This window comes from Crinia signifera, chromosome 1, assembly GCF_055691185.1.
Source record: "Crinia signifera chromosome 1, ASM5569118v1, whole genome shotgun sequence".
Taxonomy (NCBI): Eukaryota; Metazoa; Chordata; class Amphibia; order Anura; family Myobatrachidae; genus Crinia; species Crinia signifera.
In genome coordinates this window covers 309,302,597-309,323,673 of record NC_139217.1, presented here as the reverse complement: position 1 = coordinate 309,323,673, position 21,077 = coordinate 309,302,597, and the positions used below count along the sequence as shown (strand labels likewise).

At 40.3% G+C, this 21,077-nt stretch overlaps 1 protein-coding gene across 4 annotated transcripts in view; it reads left to right on the top strand.

Annotated features, from left to right (window-relative positions):
• LOC146078869 (guanine nucleotide-binding protein subunit alpha-14) overlaps positions 1-20,763 on the top strand; it is a 173,289-nt gene extending 152,526 nt beyond the window's left edge. For 3 of the 4 annotated variants that reach the window (XM_083186140.1, XM_083186142.1, XM_083186141.1), the window contains exons 3-7: positions 6,426-6,580; positions 8,546-8,674; positions 10,358-10,487; positions 10,924-11,077; positions 13,094-20,763. In XM_083186140.1, coding sequence (XP_083042266.1) covers positions 6,426-6,580; positions 8,546-8,674; positions 10,358-10,487; positions 10,924-11,077; positions 13,094-13,284 — 759 coding nt within the window. In that variant the 3' untranslated portion in view covers positions 13,285-20,763. The remainder of the gene's footprint in view (positions 1-6,425; positions 6,581-8,545; positions 8,675-10,357; positions 10,488-10,923; positions 11,078-13,093) is intronic. The other variant, XM_083186139.1, reaches the window with a different exon arrangement.
• The last annotated feature ends 314 nt before the right edge of the window (positions 20,764-21,077 follow it).

Genomic DNA, 21,077 nt, shown 5'->3' with positions numbered 1-21,077 from the left:
AGCCACTTCATGAACTTCGCTAAGGAACAGTTCATTTGTATACGTTGCCTTGAGCCTAGTCTGGAACTTGGTAGTAAATGTTGAAACCAAGAAAAATGATTTGTTGGCACTGAACCACTCGGCAGTCCTGTTTTCTAGGATTGTGTGTTCTAATGCTTTGCAGATTTCTGCTGTTGCTCTTAAATGTTTCCATTTGATGAAAACTACAGCTGCTATAGCAGGGCACAAAGTTGAGATATTGAAGGGTGGTTGGTATCCTATGACCACTTCATACCGAGCTCTTCATAAAGACCCATTCTGATGTGCGGCTGAGGAATTTGCAGGGCTCTATACTAGGCTCTGTGTAGCTGTTGGCAATAGGAGAGGCTGAAATGTACAAACACACTAATTTCAAGGGGTGTCTAATTTTCTTTTAGCCATGTACTATAGCAGCGATGGTTAACCTTGACACTCCAGCTGTTGAACTACACATCCCAGCATGCCCTGCTACAGTTTTACTATTTGGCAATGCTAAAACTGATGCAGGGCATGCTTGGGATGTGTAATTCAACAACCGCTGGAGTGTCAAGGTTAGCTATCAATGTGCTATAGCATGCTGTATGTCCAAAATATAGTTGGTAAAATGCAGCCAATTGCATGCATTGGATTGAACGCATTTTAAAAAAAAAGTCAAAAAAAATTATTGTGTGTGGATAATGGATATTACATGTGGGGACAGTAAACCTCAATATCTCTGCTTAGATGTCTTTCATGACCAAATTATTTTATTATAGAAATAGAGAGGTCAGCTCGGTCATTTCTTTTTGGTGATTAAAAAGGTCAGAATTTTTTTGCTGAAAGTTTGATGGTTTGTACACACGGTCCACGGCCGTTCTGTTCGATCCTGATGCGATCAGATCGCACGGCAAGCCAAAAGACATGCATGCAATTTTGACTATATTACAGATCTCTACTATATAGTCAATGCAGCCCTGTCTATCTGGCTTTGATTTGTGCTGCGTGTGATCCCGATTGCGATTTGGACTATATAGTCAAAATCTCATGCCAGATCTCACAGTGTGTACACACCATTAGTTTGATTAGATGAGCTGGCCATTCTCTTGCCTAAATGGAGAAAGACCCGGACAGGTTGGACTCACATGGAGTGCCACCCCCATATACTGTAGGTGGTGCCAACATCTTGCTGAGCTTTTTCTAGTCTTCCAAGAGAAGTGGCATCGATAGAGGTAACCAGAGGGCCTGGGACAGAGCTTTGTGATCCACTGACTGACCGTGGAAGCAGAGGTGTTGCATCTGAGAGATGAACATAATTTTTTGTGAGCTGGTACTTCTAGGTCACCAAAGAATTCCATTATACAGTATTGCTTCCAGTGCAAAGGAGACATACAAAGCATTTGTGCGTTCAATAAACAATTCTCTTAAATTAGATTTTTTTTAGGACTATCAACATTAAAACATTTACCAAGCTTTAGGAACACATGTTAACACATTATAATATTAAGGGGGCAGTCAATCTAGTATCACGGCTGTCGATCCCTGCCAACTGCCGTGATACTGGCCCGTTTGCGGTCAGCTTGACAGCTGAACGACAGGCGGGATTCAATGTCCCGCCTGCTGACCAGCGCAAAGGGGGTGTGGCACGAAAAATGGCCATCGATTGGCGATCTGCGGCCGTGATCGCGACAATCCACGACCGTTACCGGCAGAACCGGCCTGACCGCTTCTACAGTCGGGCCCATTCTGCTTTGATCTCACTACAATGCTATCGCTAAAGACAGCATTGAATAGGGAGCCGCTGCTATTTCCCCTGTCCGAAATAGCGGCGGCACATTGAATACCACCCTATTGCCACTATTGCGGGCTTTGTCTATTTGGTACTTGTTTCCTAGCACGGCCACAACGATCTTAATCGCGGTCATCGGGGGTAAAATCGGGGCCATCGCGGCCGCTAAAAAATCGGGTGCGATGGGCCAGACGCGATGCCCGCGATTTCCCCATAGAGAACAATGTTAAATGCCTCAATTTACCCGCGATGACCACGATTTCCCATAGGAAACAATGTGAAATGGCTCAATTTAGCCAAATTATCATAGGAACAATAGTAAATGGGCCAAAAACACCCCTGAACATTGAAATGTCCCCCCAAAAATAGTTGACGCCACCCTGCCATCAACGTGAACCTGAAGCGTGGCGAGCGCAGCGAGCCCGCGAGGGGCGGCGGTACGCGTCCTCCGACCTTTTCATGCCCTACTATCCACTAGGGCGTGGAGTGAGAATAGAATAGTGTGGCGAGCGCAGCGAGCCACCGAGCCCGAAGCGTGGCGAGCGGACGCGGATACCTTCACAGTTATACGCGTCCCCTCGCGAGCTTCCCAGGTGTCCATGGCGATGCGGACACCTGGGAAGCCCGCGAAGGGACGCGTTTACCTGTGAAGGTATCCGCGTCCCCTCGCGGGGCTCGCCACGCTTCGGGCTCGGTGGCTCGCTGCGCTCGCCACACTATTCTATTCTCACTCCACGCCCTAGTGGATAGTAGGGCATGAAAAGGTCGGAGGATGCGTACCGCCGCCCCTCGCGGGCTCGCTGCGCTCGCCACGCTTCGGGTTCACGTTGATGGCGGGGTGGCGTCAACTACTTTTGGGGGGACATTCCACTGCTCTGTGGGTTTTTTTGGGGTTTCTGACCCATTTACCATTCTTCCCTATGCTGATTTGGGTAAATTGATCCATTTAACATTGTTTCCTATGGGAAATCGTGGTCATCGCGGGTAAATTGAGGCATTTAACATTGTTCCCTATGGGGAAATCGGGGGCATCGCGTCTGGACCATTTAAGCATTTTTATGTGCACACGACGCGACCGACCCGATTTTTCACTATTTTCAATGCATTTCAATGGAAAAATCGGGGGCATCGCGTCGGTCGCAGGCCACTAAAAATTACCCCCGATGGCCGCGATTGTGGCCGTGCTAGGAAACAAGTACCGTCTATTTTTGTGTGTGCTGGGGTAAATTAAACTCGACGCAGGATACAATATACCATAATACGCACAGATCTGTATGCTACTGTCTGTCTTTTTAAGGAAGTGGTGCACCAATAGAAAATACAAATATATCCCTGATACTTGTGGTACTTCTCCACCCTTGTCTCCCCAGGCCACATGCAATACTATAAACCATGTGACTGACACTTACAGCATGTACTACACTATGTAGGGAATTTGTTAAAAACAAATTAAAAAGTTTTTCTGTGTTAAAAACAAAAAACAAATATGCTGTGTATTATGCTGTATACGTTCCGTGGTGTATGTACGTTCCGTGGTGTATGTATGGATGTATGTACACACACCCCAGATTAGCCTATAGACATCAACAGAATGTGGCAAGACTGGTTTGAGAATAACTGGTTCACAGGGCATATGACTCTGCCTTATTTTTTTGTTATCTTTAATATTGATGTCTAAGAAAGTAAATAAATAGGATAATGTCACTGTGACCAATCCACCACCAGTTTCTGAATGGAGCTCTCTGTCAGCAGGCACATGCACCACAAATAGACACTATACACATTTTACCAAACACATAGGGGCCGTTTCACTTAGCTGCGAGGTGTGAGGAGTAAGTGCGGCTATAAGCCAGAAACCACCAGACTTTCATTTTTTGTCCACAGCCCTGTCCAGGGTAAGTTGAGGTGCTGTTTGCAGCAGTTCTGCTGTGACCTTCCTGTACCTAGTTAAATTGACCCCATACTATAGAACATTTGATTGTATACTGTATGTACGTGTTTTGGGGAGAGGAGGATTAGATTATTATGATCTACCATTGTAGCAAAACAGTACCGGCATTGTTTAAATATTTTAGAGGAGCTTGAGATCTGTGATTTATAAATGGTACTTCTGACATCTAAAGGTGTAGAGTGGAACTAAACACAAAATAAAAACTATCTAATAGGTCCTAAATAATAAATGTGGCCTGCAGTATGGTCACATGTAGCCCTTCTGATCGGTCGTCAATGATTCTCATGTCACTTTGCACAGGGCATTTACACAGGTCCGTCCAGGTGTTGTGTTTTTCTTTTTCGTCAAAATGCCGAATTGTGGTGATATTGATAGTGTATGTATGGTCTTTAGTAGTTCAGTGTTTCCCAAACTCAGTACTAGAGGCACCCTAATGCTGAGTACACACCTAAAGGTATATCTGCAGATGTATCGGGCAGTGTGTTCTGCATATGTGACTGGTGACACAACTGGCCAGGTTGTGCTTTCTATCACAGACAGCTTGGTAAAGCGAATGTATGCGGTCGGTGGATCACCTGTACACACAGCACATAATTATAGCCTTAGGTATATCGGCCACCAGCTGTGCTACACATCCGATGCAATATGTCTGTGAATGCAGTCGTTCACATACGTATTTCTGGTACACACTGGCTGACGGACCAGCAATATAGTGGCTGTTCAGTTGAATGGTTGATATATCGGCTGGTGTGTAGCCAGAATAAAAGTCAATGGTTTAAGTATAGAAGAGTAAATATAATGGACCCAAACTACCATTACCGACGCTCTAAAGAACCAATAAAATACCCAACCAGCGTAATTACAAGCAATTAGCAATTTTATCAAAAGACCATTAGGAGCCAAAAACTAAAGATAAAAAGGGATCTATTATCACTGCGCTAGATGGTTTTATTTATATAAAAGTAGAACATTGTGTGCTCTCTACTTATGGTATAAGAGACTTGTGCTTTTCATTGAAATTAGTTACTTTTATTATAAAAGAGTACTTTTATTTTTTGTATTCATATTTCCTATTTGTTTTAATTTTATATATGCATAATTAATTGTATTGCTCTTGTACTGTGAGCTGTCCTCACATACAGTAAATGGTGCTTTGAAATTCGTTTTTATTATAAAGACATCTCTTATACTTAGGTCTCTTATATCATGAGTAAAGAGCAAGCAATTTTATATTATGTAAATAAATACAACCATCAAGCGCAGTGATTTATATATCTTTTGTCTTCTTCTAGGTTTTAAGTATATCCATGATTAAGCATAGATAGAGCATACATTTACCCCATGACTTAGTCAATTATTCAGTTGTGCTTTCCTATATTTGACGAACCAGTGATTGGTTAATCTACTGTCTACTACAATCTTGTGCATGTTACCATAATGGGATTGCTTATGTTGAACAATGGAATGCTTTTGTACAAGCAAAAGTAATGTATTTTTTATCACTGTGCAAAAGCAAAGATGTGTAATTCTAGCCTTGACCTTTTTTGTACTAGCGGTAAACCTCACAAATACTTGTAGTAATTTTTTTTAAGCTGTAGATAATGGTTGCCACTAAAAATTCTGTTGTATGGCTTCCAGAAATTATTATAGTTTTATTGTACAGTTCTTTCAGTAGATCATTAATGGTACCCGATGGAAGACTTGTGTTTGGATCTCATTCTTGGATAATCCAGCTAACTGGATATTTTCTACCTAGTTTGCCTCTTTATTTGTACTGTAACTCCGGGTTTGCAAGGTCTCACGTTAAATATCCAGTGCAATTTTGCACATTATAAAGGATGTTTGGGAACTGGTGAGAGCCCACTACAACTGGTCCGTCCTAGAGTGTTGTCAGGCAGGCCAGGTTATGCGCTACATCTACTAATACAATGCTCAATTTATTGGTTCGTAAAATCACTTGGTCACCCTCTATGTACAGTACCTGTGTAGTCTACGGATGATATACTGTCCTCTTTGTATATCAAGCAAAGGATTTGCTTACGAAAACATGCAGCTGAAGTATGGGCTGCATATATAGGCAAGAATTGCATCTTTCTACTCGATTGAGGAAAATTTTGCTGTAATGGGGATTTGTTATTTTTCCCAGAATAAATGCACTAGAAAGCTCTTCCAAACAGGGATCTCTCCCCATGTGTATGTGACCGGTCCGTTCCTGTGCCATCATCTCCTTCACACTTGATATACTTTCTTGTAAGCAGTGGCTGTGAACCTATGTGCTGCACGCATCACCTGGGTACAAGTCTGCACTGGTTTTATATAAGCCTATTTACTAAGCTGTGGAGAGCTAAAATCAACAGAGATAAAGTACCAACCAACCAACTTTTACAAAATCTGCAATGTTGCCGTTAGAAGCTGATTGGCTGGTACTTTATTTCCATTTACTAATTCTCTCTCAAAGCCTTAGTAAATACATCCCATAGTTCTAATGATTTGTAGATCTTGCATTGACTACCATGTATATATTGTTTTTGTCCTGTTAGGTAGGTACTGTATTGTCTATGCACTTAGTGCATCCCCTGTAGTATTCTTTAAATTAAGGAATAAGTATGACTTTTATTACAAATTGTACAGACAGAGAAATGAAATGTACAAATACATATACATGTTTTTGTTTTTTTTTTCTTAATGAAGGAAAATGCCTTACTGATACGGGAAGTAGAGGTGGACAAAGTAAACAGTCTGGAAAGAAAAAATGTGGAGGCAATAAAAAAGCTTTGGGAGGACCCTGGGATCCAAGAGTGCTATGATCGAAGGAGAGAGTACCAGCTGTCAGACTCTGCTAAATAGTGAGTGCAGAACCTAGCACCAGTTTACTTACCAATGTCAGATGCCGGTCCAACGTCCATTTTCTAAAGCAGCCTATGAGCAGGAAGAGCTCGCTGCTGTTACTCATTAGTGGTCTTCCCTGTAATTAAAATAAAAAAGAGCACCAATGCAGGGAACTGTAGATTTACTGTACATTCATGCGCAGTGCCAGGAGACTGAATCAGGCTAAATGCTGACATTATGAATGGCAAGAACTGGATCCCCAAAAAACTGACCCTTTCTCTGTGTGGGGTTTTTATTGGCAAACTTTAAAGTAAAACATGAATGACTACAGGAATTGCAATAGACATTGGGCAGTATTCAATGAGGTCAATTCGCCATGTTTCATGGTGAATTTGTGCTATTTTCACTTTGAAAGGTGATTTTTTTGTGTCAGAAAGTGAATCACCCTATTCAATGTGCATTTTCACCGTCTGAGAACAGTGAATGACGGACTATTCGCCGTCTGATACACTCCGCAATTCGCTGTGGTTTTTCAATGTGATATGCCGTGAGTGTATTCAATGAGAAGATGGCGAATTGCTTTCTAAGTGATTTTCGCCGTGTGTCACCGTGTAGCAATCGCCATCTTTTCATGGTGAAGTGGAATGTGAACTTTTAAAATATTTTTTTTTTTTTTGTGGTGTCAAAAAAATCAGGAATTTTATTCTGTAAAGGGGCATGCTATTTTTATGAATGTGCTTACAGCACATGAATATATATTTAATTTAAAAATATATATTTTTTTTACACATAAAAGCCAGCAGGGGGCCCAGAGCCGCTCATTAGATCTTCATATATTCACTGCTCCCGATCATTACATATGCACGATCGGGAGCAGTGATAGCGGCTCCTACCAGGTCCCCTGCTAGCTCTCCCGGGCGGCAGTTTGTGCTGCCTGGGTCCCGGGGAGCTCTTTTACCCCCCCCCCCCCCCCCACATACATTCTGGGGCAGGCAGAGAGAATTCCATCTCCCTGCCTGCCACCGTCCCCCGTGTCCACCGCAGGGGTTAACATTTGCCGTCTGGGGCAGCGAGCCCCTGCGGCATTGAATAGTGTGTCAGCAAGGGCTGGCAGCAAAGGCTCCAGCCCTCCGGAACACGGCACTGTGCAGCGAATCCTAAATAGGATTTGCTGCACAGCGCAATTTGGCTCATTGAATACTGCCCAATGACTCTTGCAAATCTTGTTTTGCTGGTCTTCGCCAAACCTTTAACCTTTGCAAACATTCTACTGCAGCGCTGCTCTGTTAATCCCTACACTGATTGCCCTTAATTTTTCTGAATCCAGTGTGCAATACTTCTAACATAACAGACCATTAACAAAACTATACAAGTAATTTAGTATATCTTTCTCTTGCTCAAATGTGTTCCAACGCAACCACTCCATTTTTTCCCAAGACTTGCATATTTTAATCACTGTAATTAACAACTTCCATTCCATGTTGCTGTATTTTTTTTTTGTTGCACCTGCAAATAGTTTGCGTGGGTTACCACCCCCACACAACTGAGCAATGCCATGCATAGACATGGTTATTGACAAGACATTCAGCACAGGGCTGGTACCTGTGCTCTCCCAGCATTGTGGTGTGACTCGATCACATAACCCCATTAAGCGGGTTTACCCTTTGCAGTCTGGTAGTCCCTATATAGTAATCCTAAATATGATTTGCCAGAAACGCTATACATCTCATTTTAAGATATACAAAGGGAAAAGGCAAAGCCACTTAACCAGCCCTGAAATCATTTAAAGCCAAGTCCAGTTATATGTAACTTACAAAGAAAATACTCTATATAAAAAAATTAATTAAAAATTTAAATCTATAGGAAATTTGCTATCTGCCTAACAAATTGGTAATGCTGGTATTGGCTAATTTGCATAAATAATTGTCATCTTATTTACTGTCTGAATGACGAAGTAACACGTGTTTTGTTTCCTCTTGCAGCTACCTTACTGATATAGACCGGATTTCTGTTCCTGCATATATTCCCACCCAGCAAGACGTACTGCGAGTCAGAGTGCCCACTACTGGAATCATTGAGTATCCCTTCGATTTAGAAAATATTATTTTTAGGTATGTTTGTTTCTGGAAATCGCATAATTTTTAAAAGATGTGATAAATGTGAAAGGTTATATAAATATTCAGGTTTGTACCCCTGCAAGGCTTCTATGTGCCCTTATTCATTCCTGGGAACCTCCATTCTCTATAAAGCATCATAAAGTATTTCCCTACCAACCCCACCGATATGTTGATTTATATAGATATCATCACAATATAATAATGCTAACCTATTTATACATGTCTGTAATTAATCGCTCTATTAATGGGGACATTAATATGTCCCCTTTAGGAAGATGTATGTATTAAACATGAATGTAACCCTTCTTTTACATCACCAAGAATGTTGGTAGCCATCTGTAGTTTCCACCTGGTTTAGAAGCGTATGACTTCTTTCTAATGGTTAGCTAAGCCTCTGTAACAAATGGCCACATCCCTACTGGAGTCTGATCACACGCCTAAACATGGGTTCCTCCACTGTATTTCTCCGTGGGCCCTTCATTCCACCTGACACTGTTGGCAGTAGACACTATTATCAACTTATTAAATTGATACTAGGTACCTATTGTCTGTGAGGTCCAGGCTTTGGGTCAACATGGATAATAGGTCAAGTACAGAATTGACATGGCTATTGTCAATGCATCAAAAATTGTGAAAAACTCCTTGAACTTATCAACATTTTCATATTTCACCATCCATGTGGACTGTGCTTTGGAATTGTAGATTGTGCTGAGCCCAGTGGTAGTGAATTGAGGCACCTTTCCCAAATTGGTCGCCTCGCAAGGTATGCTGTATACTAATCGGCCATCCACTTGCTCAAATATACATATTGACCCCAATTGAAAAAAATAAAAACTCATGTTGTTCATTTCTCTGTTGACCTTGTGCAGGTCAACCTTTTGGGGTTGCTCTATTGATTGTCAACTTAATTGCGTTCAAACCTATGATGAATCTGTGTGGCATTACACCCAACAGTCGGGATTTTGACCGTCATTAGCCCGGCGTCTGAATCCCTACTATGGAGAATCAGACAGCGGGGTGAGTGCAAGGAAGCTGCCAGACGGGCTCGCTGCGCTTACCACACTGCAGGCACAGTGGCTCGCTACGCTCACCACCTATTTTATTCTCCCTCCACGAGCCGTTGCCTGTGTGTCTGGCTTTTAGCAGTCGGGATAATGACTGTCTGAGTCCCGACTGCCGGTGAGTCCTCTGGCACTCGTGATGCGCACCCATGTTTGTACTGTGATAAGAGTGAGATGCCACTGAGACTTAAATTCAGAAACCTAGACTGCAAAATGTATCATTACAATATAAGCGTCACCCATTTGCTGCTAATGGTTGTTTCAAATATCATTTCAATTATGGGTGAGAAAATGGCAGTGTCCTATCTGCACTGTTTTTTGTTGTTGTTTTTATTTATTATTATAAATGTAACCCAGTCCTACAACTCTGTATGGTCACATTATTTATATTGTAGGAAAATAGTATTTTAACATATATCTTCTTTGATGTGATGACTGCAGACTAATATTTTAGTAAATGAATGGCCTGCTTTGTATTCTGTCCCTTAAATACCATTGATGCTTATGTGGATCACGTTATGTATGTTATTTTTTTAAACGGCTATATTTATAGGAATAAAAGGATAATTCCTTAACATTCATGCTGTTGGATGTTTGTCTCCATACTGTGATATAGGATGGTAGATGTTGGCGGCCAGAGATCGGAAAGAAGGAAGTGGATTCACTGTTTTGAAAATGTTACTTCCATCATTTTCCTGGTGGCACTGAGTGAATATGACCAGGTTCTTGCGGAATGCGACAATGAGGTACTTCTGAATAAAACACATACATTGATTACGGACATTGCCTACTTCAAACCCAAGCAGTAGGGAACTAATAGCTGCAGGCTAGCGGAGTTGTAGAGCGGACAGAAAACCACAGGTCTCCTAGCTCTATTCTAATGCAGCAGACCAACTATAATGTGTTCCGCTTAGTAGAAATAATGACTCAGGGGTTATTATCCAACATAATGCACATGTGACATAATACACAGCTACCAGCTGGATGTTTACTTTCAGTATTTGACCGGTTACTGATCAAAGCTTTTGCCGGTTTGTTTTCTATCTGTTAATACACATTAGAACTATGTTGGTAATTTGTACCCAGGTTCTATATTCCAAAGCACATTGTTCCTTGTTCCATTAGTACCCACTAACGTGCACTGCGTGAGTGTCTAACATTTGTGTTTGTTTCTACTTTTAGAACCGGATGGAAGAAAGCAAAGCTCTGTTCAGAACCATCATAACCTACCCCTGGTTCCAGAATTCTTCTGTCATCTTGTTTTTAAACAAGAAGGATCTTTTAGAGGAAAAGATTGTATTCTCTCATTTAATTGACTATTTTCCAGAGTTTAGTGGTAAGCATATCTTGCTTGTTACAATGCAAATCAGTCCTTACATCCCAAAGATTGGCATACTCCTTGTTTACAGTTAAAGTAGGAATCCTTTCATATTTCCTTATGGTTAATTTATTAAATAACTGTAAGGCTGTACATATTTTATGATTCATTGAATTTAAAATACCAAGTAAGAAATATAACTATGCACATGTATCTGTGCTTTTATAAAAAATGTGGCATATTTAGGTTGACGCTGCTAAAATTTGAAAAAAATATGGACACGGCACTAGGTATACTGATATGGGCCTGGACGCTATTGCACAGCTGCATTTTATGCATTGCAGCTGTGCAATAATATGTTAATGCCACATGAAGTGTTGTGTTAGCAAACACATTCTTACAGCTTCACGGATTCACTGCTGTGTCTGAAGTGCAGCATCGGATCATCTGTGTGAATATCGGCCATGAGTGGCTGGTGTTTCCACGCTACTGAAGGCAAATGAAAACTAATGCTGCTTTCCCACTGCCTACCCAGGTAAAGACCCGTTTTTTTTAAACGGGTCTTTACCCGGGTAATAGCCACAAAGACCCTTTCCCACTGCAGCTTTTAAACGTTAAAATAACGTTTAAAAGCAGTTTTTGTCCCATTCACACTTACCTGTGTAAACCACAAAGCAACACGTTTAAACTCTCTAGTAAACCTTGCCTGTCATTAAAAACATCACATGCACCAATCATGTTCTTAACCTTTATTATTATTTCTAAATACCGTTTAAAACCCTTTCCCATTGCCAAAAAAACGGCTCTTACACGGTAAAAACACTGCTTTTTACCCGGTTAACAAATACCGGTATTTGTTACCCGTGTAAAGCAACCTGGAGCTTTCCCACTGCAGCTCTAGCCGTTTAAAAAGGTTAAAAAAACGGCATTTTACCGTGTAAAGCCTGCAGTGGGAAAGGGGCATAAGCCTCAGCATGCCAAGAAAACAGGGCAGGCATGCTACCATTTTTTTGAAGTGCTGGGATCTCTACCCCTTCCCTGCCTCAAACTGCGACTTATAGGGCATTGTGATCATCACATTTTTTGTATCTTTCTGTTGACCATTTATTCAATAAAAATGTAATTATAGTAAAATACAGTAATTAAAACAGTGAAAAAAATTACCGTATATACTCGAGTATAAGTCGACCCGAATATAAGCCGAGGCACCTAATTTTACAACAAAAAAACCTGGGAAAACCTATTGACTCAAGTGGGACCCTCACTCGAGTATAAGCCGAGGGGGGCTTTTTCAGCATAAAAAATGTTCTGAAAAAATAGGCTTATACTCAAGTATATATGGTAACCAAATCGCTTTGTCTGAAAGTTAAAATTTAAGAGATTGGTCTCTGCCATCACCACTGCTTCGGACTGCTCCATGTGATGTATATATGAGCCCTATTGAATATAACCAACTGTTCATATACGCCTAAAGGGGTATTCAATGATGTCTTGATATTTTGCTAGCCAAAAAATTTGGACGTGCCTATTCAATGCGGCCGTATTTAGCCGCTTTTTCCAGGTTTGACTTTGTTAAATGGACAAATTTTCGACTAAAACGCATGGATCGGCGACTAATAAAGCTGATTCACTTGTTTTCCGACAGTCGTAAAATTGGCACTTGAATACGTCAAATGTAAATTAAACTGAAAATCGGCGACAAGTGCACATTTTCTTACTGTTGGAAAAATGGGCATGGATTGAATACCCACCTAAACAATTATTGGTTTACAGTATGTGGTCTTTCTTTCACCCCTTAACTGCATCTTGGTGCAAAGTAGAACATGTATTTTCTTTTACTGCAACAAATGCGAAATGCAGAAACCTAAAGTAGTCTGCGACTGTAAAGTGCTCACTTTAGACTTTATAGTTCAACCAGGCATTTAAATGTAGTTGTATTGCCTTTGTATCCAATCCCTGCAAGATTACATGCATCTACTGTGCCATTTTTCCTTTTGCCATGTAGATCTGTGATCTGTTTTGTGTTTTTAACAGGGCCTAAGCAGGATCCCAAATCAGCTCGGGAATTCATTCTAAAGCTCTACCAAGACCAGAACCCAGACAAAGAGAAGGTTATCTACTCTCACTTCACCTGCGCTACAGACACGGAGAACATTCGCTTTGTCTTCGCTGCTGTAAAAGACACTATCTTACAGCTAAACCTGAGGGAATTCAATTTAGTGTGAGAAGTGGACAATGCAGTTTGTGGATTCCTCCGTTATTCTGTACCAATGACTATCTCCTAAATCTTAACTTGCCCCACTCCTTTTTACTAAGAGTACAGAGATGAGATGGTATATTTTCCTACAATGTGCTGTGTTCTGATTAACAAAATCTCTGGTGAAATTGTAATCAGGAAGAGAAGTTTTTCCCCAAATGTTTACTTTTTTTTTTAAATGTGGTATAGAAACTACTAAATGCTGTTTTTATTTTTCCCTATGCGTTTGAAGTATCTCCTTAAATATCATTTTGTGATGAACATTGGATAACATAGACTGTAATATGAAATATGCATAGATTTTAATTTCCTGGGTTTTTTTTATTACTATTTGTATTTTTGTTATGGTCTAGTTTTAACCAGAGTTGCCTTTTGCTATTTTAAAGCAACACAACATTTTTAAACGGAGAACCATGTTTTTTTTTTTTTATAGTCTGGGGAGCTTGACACTAATTCTAGAATGTATTTTGTCCTTTTAGAAGAGTATAAAGTAGGCTCTTCATTTAAATATACTTTTAATTCAATATTTAATATAGCCATATACATAAATGATAGATGATCTTATTGTTAATTATATGAATCAAGGGCCTGTTATTTTCCTTTTGCAATGTTATACCAAAGACGGAGAAAAATTGACATTGTAATGATGTTTGTAAATATGTAACTCTATAAATAATATGTTTATATATGTATAAGCATATATTTTATGTGTTTCTCTGCAAGTAGGGCTGTTTTAAATATGAATAAATTACATTTTAAATCCTAAAACACTAAATGATTTTACCATGCTGTATATGTTCGGTATTTAATTTTGTAGCAGTTTTATTAGCGCATGAGATGCGTATTGTTTGTAGCAATGTCGATCACATGCCTCTTAAGTTTGTTTAGAAAGCCACTTTCCAAATGAATAGGAAATGTTGGCATATACATTGTTTTTTTTTTTTATACATTACTAATGACTGCTATTGGATTTCTTATTTTTTTTTCCACACATAAAACTTTTGTCTAAAAAGAATAATAGTAAAGAACATAAGGTGCCCATACACGCTCCTATCCCGGCATGCGTTCTGGGCTAAAATAGCATCCATCACATTGCATGCCTTGTGCATGCAATGCGATGCGATGAAAAGCAAGTACAAAAAGTATGTGCAGCACATACTTTTTGTACTGTGCGATGAGATGCCGCGGGAGCGCGCACCTCAAAGCACACATCGCACCGCCGGGATCAGAGCGTGTATGGGCACCTCTATACATTGATGCCCTAGCTAGATTTTTTTTTTTTTTTACACTGTAAAAATCAGATTTGCTAATTTTGTAACTTATTTTTTAAATTGCACTATCCATTGTACGCCATTATGAATCAGATTTTTATATAATCACTTGGAAATGTTACAACAGTTTACACACAACCTTATATGAAATAATGGCATAACATTGTCAGAATAAATTCTCAAACTGAATGAGCATCAACTATATACAATATTAGTGGTTTGTTTTGGATATTTTATAAATGAGGTTATTAACATTTGCGACTCCATCTTTAGCTATTGTAACTGTAGTGGTAATAATATAATGTTAGACACATTTATAAATATGTTTTTGAAATCGAATATGGATGTAAACTAGATCTAGATTCTTAGTATTCTAAAGAGCCAGCAAAGGTAGACAACATGGAAAAACAACTCTGTTGTGGTAGCGGTGTGTACTTTTGGCTCTTCACAGTCTGATAGAACAGACCAGAAACATTAACTGACTGCCTTGGCGTTCTAAAATACAATGTTCTGAATTAAGATTTTTAATATAAGACCAATTTGTCAAGGGGAAACATGTTCTGGGATATGAATATATACAGATTGAGTCTTTCTAGATAACAAAAAAAAAAGTTTTTAAGAATATTTCAAATATCAGATTTTGTGTGACAGATGGTGACACTTTGCTTTCTGATGCCTCAATGTATACAGACTGTTTAATGCACACAATTATAATGAATATTGTATAAAATTTCCTTCAGGCTTTGTGTTAAGGTGTGTATACTGTAACACATATAAACATTCTGTGTTTATGCTTGGGTGCCATCTCTAAGATATATCATTATGGTAGGCAAAAATTCCAAAATCAAAAATACTTCTGGGCTCATGCATTTTGGATATGTGTGACGCAATTTTTACTATGCTTAGGGCCATCAAAAGTGTATATTACAAGACATGATTTGGCAATGTATGTACATAATGTTACAGCCCATGTTTTCAGATTAAGAAGGCAGTCCAAAAGACAGTCTTTTAATGGTATTGTATTATATTTTTGCATTTACAATTTCAATAAAAACAAATAGACTCTGTATGCAGATCTGATATGTATCTCTGAAGCTGTTTCTCTGGTATGTAATTTTCAGTCAAAATATTCTATTAAAAATATTGCAATGTTTAATGCACATTGGCAAACATCTGTTTTATCCAAAAACAACAGTTTATAACAGCAGTCACATGATGCCTTTTTATGTGTGAAATGCAATTGTAGTAGGGTGTAAACTAACAGTACTGCTTTGCATGGTGTTAAAACATTACAACACTTTTCCATATAAGTTCTACCAACAATTAATGGTCCCCTATTGTGATACAGTATTTTACTTTTGTAGCGAATGCCTTTACAATATTATACCAATGAGTTGATGATGCCGATGGAGTAAAGTTACTAAGGTGAGTTCTTTTGAAGATGAGTTGTTGCGATCTGGTATCTTCTAGAAGGTGCAAAATAAATAAGCATTTCCATAGTTAATATAACCTATGACTTGGAGCTATTTCTTCCAGTATAGTATTAAAACTGGGCAGCATGCATTCATATTATATCTCCGAATAGGAATCGGTCAGCGTGCGCTATGAAACTAGGTTACAGTAGGTCAATAGAGATAGCTATATTATTTATATTTAGTACAGGGCAGTGGGAAATGTTACAGAATGTATTTTAGAGCCAGAAACTATATTCCTTTTAATGAATAGTGATTGCAATAGAATTCTGATGTCATGCACACTAGAGATTAGAAATCTGTGGTGCATGTATATTCTGGAGTAGCCATGTTTCCAATATAATACTCTGATCTATGAAACCTGGTTTTCCTGTTGGCACAGGGAGATGGGTAAAATATTTACCTATATAGTAGAGACAGGGACATTTTGCATAGCCATACTTCCACATCAAGTTTAGCACAAGCATCCTGGACTCGAATATTAGTCAAATTTGTGGATTCATTGGTGAAGTCTGTCAGTTCTTCCTCACAGATGCCCCCCATTCCTGGCCCTCCTCCATGTAAAAAGATGGGCTTACAATTAATTTTACAATCTGATAACTCTAGACAATGGAAACAATTCATTAACAGAGGAAGAAGAGTTTGTACAGGACTCTGAGCATGAGCAATTTCTACAGGAAAACTCAGCATACTGTAGTTGCTCTAATTAGCACGGTATGTTTCACTCTTAATGTGACAGACACTGAAGCTCCAGCACCTGTGTCCATTTTCAGTAAAACTAGTAAACCTGCACTGACCTTTCTTTAATTATCATAATTTAAGAGCCTCTCTTGAAAGTATGGAAACATCTAGATACATTCCAAATGTCTAGATGTTTAAGGTCATATTACCCCTCCTCTGGTGAGTCCAGGGTCAAGTGGTAGACTCCGCGTCCTGTGGACACCTCAATGTCTAATAGAGGTCTCAATAAACGCCACACTTCCTATCCCTGGGCCTGTGTCTTTAAAAGAAGCACCTGACTGATGGTTAGAAACTACATTTTACGAATGTTTATACAACTGTAGGAGTACTTCTATGACCCGCTCTTGGGTCAGCAAGGTCATAAAAAAAATGGGCGTTGGAACTCTCAATGGGTTTTAAGAGTAATCACCCTAGATCACAGTTAATGCCATTAGCAGAACATATCAGAGAATCTGCTCCTCTTCCTAGGTGAAGCATCCAGAGACACTGCAGCCTTAGGGCTTCAACTGCCTTTTTTATCTCCGCCTCTGCTTGCCAATATCTGAGCCACATTGTGCATCAGACTGTTATGGATAAAGCAGAAATCCTAGCACTTACCATACATGGGTGATGCATACCTCTCAACATGACCCTCTACAGGAGGGACACATTGCTCTGCTCTTGGACTTTCCTCTTAATGTATGATTACCCAGCACTGAGGTCATGGGTTCGATTCCCACCATGGCCCTAACTGTGCGGAGTTTGTATGTTCTCCCCGTACTTGCGTGGGTTTCCTCCGTGTGCTTCGGTTTCCTCCCACAATCCAAAAATTATACTGGTAGGTTAATTCGCTCCCAACAAATTAACCCTAGAATGTCTGTGTGTGCATGTACATGTGGTAGGGAATATAGATTGTGAGCTCCACTGGGGCAGGGACTGATGTGAATGTTCAAATATTATCTGTAAAGCGCTGTGGAATATGTATGCGCTATATAATAAACTGTTAATAAATAAATTACCATCTCTTGTGTTGAACAGGTTAATTGATAAGAAAAGTGCTTCAATACAGGTGATGGCAATCACACATTAAGAGGGTAAGTGCAGGAGCAGAGCAATGTCTCCTTCCTGGAGAGGGTCATGTTGGGAGGTTTGGTGATGTCATGTTTGGGCCGGAGCTGGGCAAGCTCATCTCTCCTGCCTTCCTTAGCTCCACCTCTGAGAAGACAATTTGCTGGACTGCCATTTCAGGGTTCCTCTAAGTTAAGAGGAAAGCCCAGAGGATCATTTCCTCCCTCCCGAGGCAGAGTATCCTCCTCCTTTTTTTTCTCCGCCACCGCTACAGCTTCCCATCGTCTGGAAGCCAAGCCCACTGACAAACCAGTAGCATAACAGGCTTCCAGTTCATCTGAGGGACTCCAAAGTGGGGTGCTCGTTTTTTGGATTTCAAGGACAAATGGTTAGACACTTGCTTGGATAACTGGGTGAAAGAGATTCTCACCCACGGATACCACCTGGAATTTGTGGTTCTACCCCAGTATATAACTATACTGGAAACTTGGAATTGTTAGCAATTCAGAAGCTAACATCAGGAGTGATAACCCAGATTCCTTGGAGTCAATGTGGACGCACCTTCTATTCAAATCTTTTTCTAGTGCCGAAGCTGGATGGCTAAGTAAGGCCTATCTTAAATTTAGAGATTTCAGGTTTATTATATACCACACTTTCAAGATGGAATCCATGCAGTCTGTAATTGCCAACTTGGAACCAGAGGAATTTCTCATCTAGCTGGAAATACAGGATATATACCTACATGTACCCATCTGGGAACCTCATCAGAGGTTTCTGAGATTTGCAGCACAAGATCAGCAATATCAACGAGGATATTTGGTATCTACTGTACAAAGAGAATGGCAACCATGATATGGACACTACATGTCCTGCAGGTAACAATAATACCATACCTGGATGATTTCTACTTAAGGCCCCTTCCATGGAGCATCTTGCTCAGGATGCTCGGTATACCTGTCAGCAGTAGCAGTGGAAGCTTTTGTCAATTGTTTGGAATTACAGTCTGGTATACCTGTTCCCTCCGTTTCCAGGTTTCTCAAATGGACCAAGAGGGATGCCATGTGGGTCATTTTAATGGCTGCAAATTGGCCATGCAGGACCTGGTACAGGCATCTATGGCTGCTTCTAGCAGAAGACCTAAGGAGACTTCCAATGCAAGACTATCTGCTACAGCAGGGACCGTTCGGTTATCGAAACTTACAGCATCTGCGTTTAACAGTATGGTTATTGAATTCACATTAAGCGGTTATACCAATTATGCTTAATGCCCAAAAGGAGGTTACTTTGGCCCATTATCATAGAATTTGTAAGGCTTGTGTGTCTTAGTGCGAGAGTTAAAACCTTCCCACAACAGTTTTCAGTTTGTCCTATCCTCTCTATTTCTTACAAGCAGGCGTTTTGGCAGGGCTTCAATTAGGTTCTCTCAAAGTACAGGTGTTGGTCTTGTCTATATACTTTCACTGCTGGCTAGCCCTGATAGCAGAATTTCAGACCTTCCTGAAAGGGGCCTTCCAAATCCAAACACCAACTGAACCAAGAGATTTGTCTTTGATGTTAACCCTCCTCAAATTAGACAATTTAGACAGTGGATTTGACTTGGAAGATTGTTATCTTAATGGCCTTGTGCTCCATAACGAGAGAGAAACTCTGTATTTCCTTCCAAAATTAGTGGCGTGAGTAATGCCTTCACATTTTTGAAGTTTTTTTATTTTGACTGACAAAAGTGACATAATTGCTCAGGAATTTATCAAGTCTCTTCCCAATACCCCAGTTGCTGTAAAGAAACGGCCCTGTTCATCCTCTGTTGCAAAGGGGTTGTTTAGGTTATTCTAGCTTGATCGCTTCGATGCGCATTCGCACAGGAGAGTAATGTTTAGCGACTGCACATGTGCAGCCACATTGTGCGAGTGGCCATTGTGAATTGTTTATTCGCCAGCCGCTCGCACACAGCAGTGGGGCGGCGGACCAGCGGACCAGCGTTTGGGTAATCCAGACTCTTTTTTACAGATGAAACAAACTATACAAGATATCAATTTTATTTCTGATCATGACCTCTCTACAAAACTTGTTCCATACCCATAAATGTAATAAAGATTAAGTACAAGCATAGAAATAAGTACAGATCATGAATGTTTACATACATTATCAGTATCCCTTGTATGCGGACAATACTCAAATCTACCCATCCACCCCAGAATTGTCACCAGTGGTTGTGTGTTGAGTCTCTGAATTTCTCTCTACCATCTCATCCTGGATGTCTTCTTGCCACCTCAAACTCAATATTTCTCAATAAACAATTACCATCATGATATCTCCATAACTGTTGACAAGTCCACTATCTACCATACCCCACAAGCTTGTTGCCTAGGGGTCATCCTTGACTCTGAACTGTCCTTTGTTCCTCACATTCAATCTTTCTCCATATCATGCTACATGCATCTAAAAAACATATCCAAAATACAATACTATCTTACATAAGACACTACTAAATCTCTTATCCATGCAACTCATTATATCCTTTTTTGAATATTGCAATAGTCTGCTCACGGGAAGACCAGTAAGGAGACCCTTGCTACTGGCGATCCATTTTAAATGCTGCTGCTAGGCTGACCTTCCTTGCAAGACGCTCATATTCTGCTGATCCACTCTGCCTGTCATCCATTGGTTGCCTGTAGTTTACCGTATTCAATATAAAATACTTCTACATATAAAGCTATTAACCATACTACACCAACATATGTATTTTCGGTACTTGTGTATTATAGCGGCGCCCCCGATGTTGGTCATGCGATGTTTTTATCGCATTGCATCGTATGCCATACAACCGATGGCATGCGATTTTACACGACTATTCGATTAAAAATTGTACAAGCACCCTAATGGGTGATTTTAAGCACCCTAATGGGTGCTTACAATGTAAAATCCACCCCCCACTATAAACGTGAACCCGAAGCGTGGCGAGCCCACGAGGGGTGGCGGTACGCGTCCTACGACCTTTTCATACCCCCACTATCCACGTCGGCGTGAAGTTGATTTTATATAGTGTGGCGAGCCCGGAGCGTGGTGAGGGGACGCGTATACCTGTGAAGTTATGCGCGTGCGCTCGCCACCCTTCGGGCTCGGTGGCTCGCTACACTATATAAAATCAACTTCACCCCAACGTGGATAGTGGGGGTATGAAAAGGTCGTAGGACGCGTACCGCTGCGCTCGCCACGGTTCGGGTTCACGT